At 35.1% G+C, this 8,060-nt stretch overlaps 1 protein-coding gene across 1 annotated transcript; it reads left to right on the forward strand.

Annotated features, from left to right (window-relative positions):
* Window positions 1-604: 604 nt before the first annotated feature.
* On the forward strand, window positions 605-8,060 carry LOC132184979 (Eukaryotic aspartyl protease family protein). Its single transcript, XM_059598785.2, has 9 exons — window positions 605-1,407; window positions 1,995-2,112; window positions 2,743-2,972; window positions 3,111-3,347; window positions 4,135-4,288; window positions 4,387-4,472; window positions 7,082-7,196; window positions 7,278-7,350; window positions 7,553-8,060. The coding sequence occupies exons 1-9, from the start codon at window positions 845-847 to the stop codon at window positions 7,663-7,665; spliced, it is 1,689 nt and encodes a 562-aa protein (XP_059454768.2). The 5' UTR covers window positions 605-844; the 3' UTR covers window positions 7,666-8,060.

The following is an 8,060-nucleotide window of genomic DNA, read 5'->3' on the forward strand; positions in this document are numbered from 1 at the left end:
TAATTATAGAAGACTTGAATTAAAGGGTGGAATTGAAAGTTTTATATTAACTTTAAATCCTAACGATGAAATAGACACTATTCATTTTATTTGAAATAAAGAAAATTTTTGTCCTATTGCATCATTCTATACTTTAAATAGTTTCTGATCAAAATCACTTAAAAAAAATCAAAAAACAAACTACTTAAAATGCTAGTGTGTTTTAAGTAATTTCTCATTTCAATCACTTACAAAATTCAAATAAACACCTTAAAATATGTAATTTCTAACGCATGAAATGAATGATAAACAAATTAGGGTGAAGAATAGTAATACTTGATATCTTTTTGCCTACAAACAATGTTAAAAATTATATTTTTATTCCATAATTATTCGGTAATATTTATTTAGCAGTTTCAATTTACTCTTATAATTGTAACATAAAAATCAAGTCATCTCAAATGTAATATAATTTTTTAAATTACTAATATATTAGAATTTAATAATAATCCTTTTAAATTCAATAATAATTTTAAAATTTGGCGAATAATCAAGAAAATTGAAGCTTATAGGCTTTTATAGCATAGCTCTACCCTATACAGCTTTATCTCTTTTGCGTACTTGGCGGTTTCCTTGCGCTTGACAGGTTCCTGGATCCTTCCCCGTTTACCCCAAAGTCTTCTAGCTCCTATGCATTGGAGCCATTGACTGACTGAGAGAGAGAGAGAGAGAGTCTAGTCTTTGAGGCAAGCTCGGGTACTATGGAGATCGAAAAAGAATAGGAGAACAACCTTGAGTCCTCTCCTGCCTCTACTTGTACGAACTCTCTCACACTCCCTCCTGATCCTTAGCTTCTTCTTTAGCCATGGATTCTGATGAGGCACCCCAACCAATTAAAGGGGTTGTCATAATCACTCTTCCACCACCAGACAACCCCTCACTTGGCAAAACCATCACTGCCTTCACTTTCTCCAACGCTCCCCAATCCCAAACCCATCACCAAGAACAAAACCATCAAAACAACCACCCACAACGCGCTCCTCTCCCACCTGCAAACCCTCCGAGTCAACTTTCATTCTCGATCAGCGGAGCCTTCCTTGTTACCCCAAGAAAGCTCTTGGGCTTTCTGGGTATCTCTCTTTTTGCTCTTGCCCTTTATAGTTCTGTATCTTCTCAGCCCCTCCGAGAATCCCGCCGCTCAGAAGATGATCATGGACGCACGTCGTTTATCTTTCCTTTGTACCCAAAATCGGGGACTCCACAGATAAATGTGAAGCTGAAGTTGGGGAGGCTTGTGGGTATTGATAAAGGGGATATGGTTTCTCCAATTGAGGATGCGAGGGAATCCCACAAGAAATTTTTTGCTTCCAAGGCAAAAGTTGATTCCACTTCCATTTTACCTGTCAGAGGCAATATATATCCAGATGGGTATGGATGGATCTTGTTGCTTTCTTTAATTACTGCCTTTAAAATTATATTATGAGTCATGGAGGGAAAAGTGCTTTTTTGGGGAATAAAGTAAATAGAGCTAAAAAGGAATCATTGGAAAACTACGTTATATAACAATTGACTTTTATCTCTTGTTTTTGTGTGGCAAGCTACATCCCATTGTCTTCGAAACCAGTAGTTATGAACCAAATGATCTTCAAAAGAACCAGTGAAGCTCTCCAAAATCACTTATAAAGCTCAATTTACTAATGTAGAATTTAGTACCCATGCAATGCTTTCACAATCTACCCACCAAAAGTGGGATTTGGCCTTCTGGGGTATTGCAGTCCTTGATCCGAAACTGATGAGAAATATGATTTAGTGCATGAGTACTTGGGGAGTTCATAATCCACTGATTATGAAATGGGTGGGGGAGTTCATAAGTGTTCCTCTCCTTCAAACTTAAACAAGCCATTGTTGCTGGATAACTCATCACAGCCTTGTCATCATGACTCTTGACTTCAATTGCCGTATAGTATGTGGTCATGCTGCTCCTGATGCAAACAAAAATTTTCTTATACATACAGATTGTACTACACATACATACTTGTTGGTAGTCCTCCAAAGCGTTATTTTCTTGACATGGATACGGGGAGTGACTTAACGTGGATACAGTGTGATGCTCCTTGCACTAGCTGCGCTAAGGTAATGCCTAATTAGGATTGGTTATTCAGTTAATGGGTTTTCCAAACTTCTTTTGTATGTGTCTACTGTATCCCCCGGTTTTCATTCATATCTAATCGATGGTCAATAGATAATTGGAATTTGTTACATTAATCTTGCATGTCTTTTCTGAAAAATGCTTTGTATTAAGTGAATAAATCAATATATGATACATATGCTGCTTCTTTTAACATTATCTCCTTCTCCCTGCTCTTATCTTGTGGGATTTTAGGTTGTAATTCCATTTTGATGCACTGTGGTAAATAATTTCTTCTTCTTGCATGTCTTAATACAGGACTCTTTTTTTTTCTTTTCTTTTCTTTTGTTAATTTTATTTGGTTATCGGTTGGGAGGTTAAAGAACAAGTTTGGAAGTTTTCAATCAACCCTGGATCTGACTTGAGGGAATTATCTTTACAACTCTTTTTAACTGTTTGGCATAAAAATAAAAAATAAAAATAAAAAAAAATAAAAATTAATAATAAAAAAAAGGCTCTTAAACAAGTATGCCATCTTAGAAATCAGCCGACGATCAAAGATAATGATATCCCAACCTTTAATTAAATTGTTGAGCTACACGTTATCTTTATTCTAATGGATATAGTTAATGCAGGGACCAAATGGTTTGTACAAGCCAACAAGAGGCAACATAGTACCTTCCAAGGACTTCTTGTGCATGGAAGTTAATAGAAATCAAGAGGCTGGATATTGTGAAAGTTGCCAACAATGTGACTATGAGATTCAATATGCAGATAAAAGCTCCTCTATGGGGGTTCTTGCTAGAGATGAGCTTCATCTAATGATGGCAAATGGATCATGGACCAATTTAAATGTTGCTTTTGGGTAATGCTTTTCTATTTTTCCTCCCTCCCATCCCCAAACTCTGAATTTCCTTAGAAGTGTTTAATTTTTTGATGAGTCTTTGAAGTGCTTAATTTAACACCAAAATGCTGATTTATGCATTTGTTTTTTGTCTGTAAGGTGTGCATATGATCAGCAAGGATTACTTTTAAATACACTGGCAAAGACTGATGGAATCCTGGCGTTAAGCAGAGCTAAAGTTAGCCTACCTTCCCAGTTGGCAAGCAAGGGAATCATTAACAATGTGGTTGGTCATTGTCTTACCGCTGATGCAGGTGGTGGATATATGTTCTTAGGTGATGATATTGTACCGCAGTGGGGTATGTCATGGGTCCCTATGCTTAATAGCCCTTCCATGTAAGTAAACATCTCTTCCCCATTCCTCGCTTCTTTCTATCACTAATAGAATTTAGGGTTAACTATATTTACCCCTCTTTAACTACCATCATTTTTGCAATGTCTCCCTTTCGTGACTCAAAATGACAAAAAAAAAAAAGAAGGATAAAAACTGGCTTATGAAGGGAATCTTTGTCATTTTCGGTTGTAAAAGGGGACATTGCAACTCCAATGTAGATCGCGGGAAGGGGGAAGGGTGGCCAGGGGGCAGGGTGGCCAGGGGGCGATGCAAAAATGATGGTAGTTAGAAGGGGTAAATGTAGTTTTCCCTAGAATATATTTGACATTCAATTTTTTTTTTTTTTTTCTAATAAATGTTGATTTTCCATTGTCTTCAGTTCCAATATTATATTTATAATATATGACTGATTGTTCTTTTTTTATTTTTTATTTTTATTTTTTTTATATCTTGTGCTTTAGCTGGAAAAGAAATGTTTTATTCCTGTGATGTAAATGCAATATAATAGAAGATATAATGTTCTGAGTCTAGTGTCAGGGCAAAAGTTCATCTACGCTAGTGTTAATATGATTTGTTAGCTCAATCCTGTATTGACCAATTTTTTGAAACTCTAATGCAGTTATGAGATTTACCCCTGTAATTTGTGACAATCTTTATAAACATGCCTCTTAGATCTTTAAAATATGAACGATTCTTCTTCTTATTTTCCTAAATACCTTCTATGCCTTACCATGCAATCTTATTCTGCATCACTTTTGATTTTCTCTTCTTCCATGCTTTCCTATTCAGAGATTCTTATCATACAGAGATTGTGAGAATGAATTACGGAAGCAGGCTTCTCAAATTAGGTGTGACAGACAGAAGAGCAGGACGTGTAGTTTTTGATAGTGGCAGTTCTTTTACATATTTTACGCAACAAGCATATTCTGATTTAGTTGCTTCTGTAAGTGTTTTATCCACAGCCTCCTGGGAAGATCTAGAATTTCTTATTACGTGACAACTCCACTGACAGTACTGATTACTTGTTACCCATTGATGCAGCTTGAAGAAGTTAATGGGTTAGGACTCATCCAAGATACATCAGATCCAACATTGCCTGTTTGTTGGCGAGCTAAATTCCCAATCAGGTACGACAGCAAGTGTGGTTGATTGGGCTGCACCTGGTCAAGCTTAATTATTTTCTCTATAGCTTAATTTATCTTTTTGGCATTCTCTTAACCAATTTATCAAAGACTCTAACTTTATGTTGGTTCCTTCCATTAAAATTGAGAAGAAGAAAAAGTGCATTTGTTGTGCATATCTGAATAATTTAAAAGGAAAGAACATACGCATTTACTGAAATTAAAAAAAGAAAGAAAAAAAGCACTCAAAGTGAAGTTCTACTTTTCTCTACACTGCTGTCACCAATATAACCAACTTATGATAAAATAGATGTAACATTGAAATTTTCTTTACTCCACCTTAGCCATCTCTTCCAAGTTCCACTGTTCTCAGCCTACACCACAACCATTTGAATTGATGGCGGCATCAACTTCAATGTTCTCACACCTTTTTCATCGCTAGCATCTGCACAATTGCTAGCACACCACTATGTCTTCACCACCACCATCACCACTACTAGTACTCTGTTAAATTCTTTTGGGGAAACTTCACAAAACCCTCTTGAACTTCCATGCGTTTTGAAATTACCCCCCTAAAGTTCAAAAATTTTCAATTTAGGGTATCGAACTTTCAATTTTTTGCAATGTCTTCCCTCCATTAGGATTTTCTATTAAATCTTGTCAAAATTTTCAAAATACTCATTTTTTATAAAAAAAAAAATTGCAAAGATTCGTGCTTAGGTATTTTTACAAATTTCGTTAAATCCTAACCAATACCCGGATCTTTGCAATTTTTTGTTTTATTTTTTATAATAAAAAAATAGAGGTATTTTGGGAATTTTGACAGGATTTAACAGAAAATCCGAATGGAGGGGTGGCATTGCAAAAAACTGGAAGTTCAATACACTACTAAATTGAGAGTTTAAAATGATAAAAGTTCAGGGGGGTTAAATAAAATTTCCCCAAATCCTTCACCATGAATGCAGATTCCATTAAAATTGAGAAAATATACTAAATACCCACTACTTTTGTAACAAAACCATCAGAAAATGTCAAAAAGGTGCATTTGTTGCCAACACCTTCCAAAGTATTTTCTTGTGAGGGCTTTTGCATTATTGCTAGAAAATAGTCAGCTGCTTTAATATTAAAACTTTGGGTTAAATATATTTTAATCCCTTCAACTAACATCTGTTTTTGATAAAGCACCATGAATGGACAGTTTTGACACTTAGGTTCATCAAACTACTATTTTGTTGTAATTAAGACCCTCCATTAGCGTTGACCATCTGTTTGGATGGAAAAATCATATTTAACCAAAGTATTCCAAAAATACCCTTGTTTGACACTTAAAAAACCAAATTTATCCCTTAAAATTATTAATCAATAAAAAATTATAAGAGAAACTTTACAAAGGACTCCTGAACTACCACGCAATTTGAAAAGACTCCCCCAAATTTCAAAATGTCTCAATTTCACCCCCCAAACTTTCAATTTGATGCAATCTACACCCATCCGTCAGTTTTTGGACATTAAAGATATCGGCTTGTAAGTGCGTGAGGCTTTATAAAAAATGGTTGGTAAGTGAGATGGCTAAAGTATATTTAACCCTAAAACTTTTCACTCTTTGGGTTTGATTTTTGTAGCCTAGAAGGGTTTTGGTTTTGTAATGCCAAGGCATATGGAGGGAGGGGGGAGTTGCCATAATGGTTGGTTTGTAAAACTTGTTGGGTACTTGAATTTTTTATGTTTTTATTTCCTGGGCTGCTACTTCACTTATTAGGATTAAATATTGATGCCCTATAGGGTATCAATTTTAAAATGATGAGTCTTTTAGTTTTTTCACTGAACGATTTAGCACCGAGTTGTATGATGTTTTGTATATTATGTTACAGAAAAATTTCGGTTGGGAGTTGATGGAAGTAAATAATAATAATACTTTTTGATAACTCGTACATATCTTATTATTATCATTATCATTATTATTACTATCAGTTTAGACACTTTTTTGGGCAGACTGGGAGGCACTTTTTTCAAAGCTATCTCTCATCTCACTCCCTATCCCAATCTTTTTTCTTTTGTCTCATAGTAACTAAATATACTTTTTACTTTTTGTTTCCCTGAACAGGGGAATACTGCTAATATATTGGCTGTCTTGTTTCTCAAATTTGGAATATTTTGGAAGATTATAGACAAAGATTGCATTGATTATTTGATTAACAGAAAATCATGTAGAAATTTGACAAAAATATGAACTTCCAACTGAAATCTGACAATTGAGCAGCTGATGTGATGTAAGAAAAAGGCCATTACTTAAATTAAAATGATTGGAATAAGTTTCCTCGATTTTATTAAGAAAAAAAGGGGAAAGGTGTCTGCGTGGAGTTACTTGTCCATAAGCTATTCCCTCCATTTGTAGACGAGAAAATGGCCTCAACGTATAGCTTAGGTTCGTTGTAACTTTGAACTGCATCCACTCATTCCCCTTTCTCTCTGTTACCTCATGTGAAACAAGCCTGATATCATGCAAAACATATGGTTAATATTAGTATTCTCTTGCCTCAATTGCACCTTACTTTGGAGGCTTTCTCAATCAAGATGGATGCTAAGTTATAAAAGCCACACCCATATGTTTGCAGATCTGTGATGGATGTTCAGCATTTCTTTAAGACTTTAACCCTTCAGTTTGGGAGCAAATGGTGGATTGTTTCCACAAAGTTTCAAATTCCTCCAGAGAGCTACTTGATCATTAATGTAAGTATTTTTAGTCCTTTTACATCAGATTTTATTCTACAGTGTTCAAGTATTTGATAAACAAGACTCCTAATTTTGTAGAACAAAGGCAATGTGTGCCTGGGTATCCTTGATGGAAGCAAAGTACATGATGGATCAACAATTATACTTGGAGGTATGTTCTGTCTAACGCATGAAAACCAAGCCTGGGTCTTCTGAGTTATATTCTCTAAGGTCTTAATAATTTGTCAGATTCAATTTTTTTTATTGGATAAAGGTGTTACTACAGAATTCTCTGTTTTCTGGTTGGTTTAGCACCCCCCAAACTTCCCCCTTTCCCCTTGCCAATTGTTCACTAACTAATATGGCCTCTGCAGACGTCTCAATGCGCGGGCAACTGGTCGTATACGACAATGTGAACCAGAAAATCGGGTGGGCGCGATCCGATTGCATCAGGTCACGAAGATCTAAGAGTCTCCACTTCGTTTGATGGGAGGGATAGTGTGCTTATTATGGGGTTTCCTTTTTGTACGTACCCTGTTCAACATTTGCATCCTCTTTTGTGAATATCTTATATGCTCCCCCAGTCTCAAAATGATTGTCTAGTTTTAAATGAAAAGTAAAAGCTTAAAAGAAAAAACAAGGTTTCTAAAATGTCATTCGTTGTACTTGTATCTTAGAGTGCATGATTTTTAAGAAGAATTTTGTTTTTTCTTTTCTTTTCTTTTCTTTCAAAAGGGTGAGGGTAGTTTAAGAAATACCAGAGTAAATAATTTGTATTTTTAGAAAAGTAAAAATTTAGTTTGTAACGTCCAAAAGATAAATAACATAAGTAAATTGAGACGGGAGAGTAGTTATATATTATATTGTGTATTTGAAGATGTC

Source organism: Corylus avellana, chromosome 7 (assembly GCF_965113065.1).
Source record: "Corylus avellana chromosome 7, dhCorAvel1.hap1.2, whole genome shotgun sequence".
Taxonomy (NCBI): domain Eukaryota; kingdom Viridiplantae; phylum Streptophyta; class Magnoliopsida; order Fagales; family Betulaceae; genus Corylus; species Corylus avellana.

Bases quoted from the DNA above. Each gene is read 5' to 3' on its own strand.
- LOC132184979 (XM_059598785.2), top strand. From the start codon at position 845: ATGGATTCTGATGAGGCACCCCAACCAATTAAAGGGGTTGTCATAATC. The intron at 4,289-4,386 runs GTAAGTGTTTTA...CCATTGATGCAG, and splicing joins ATTCTGATTTAGTTGCTTCT to CTTGAAGAAGTTAATGGGTT. The intron at 7,351-7,552 runs GTATGTTCTGTC...TGGCCTCTGCAG, and splicing joins ATCAACAATTATACTTGGAG to ACGTCTCAATGCGCGGGCAA.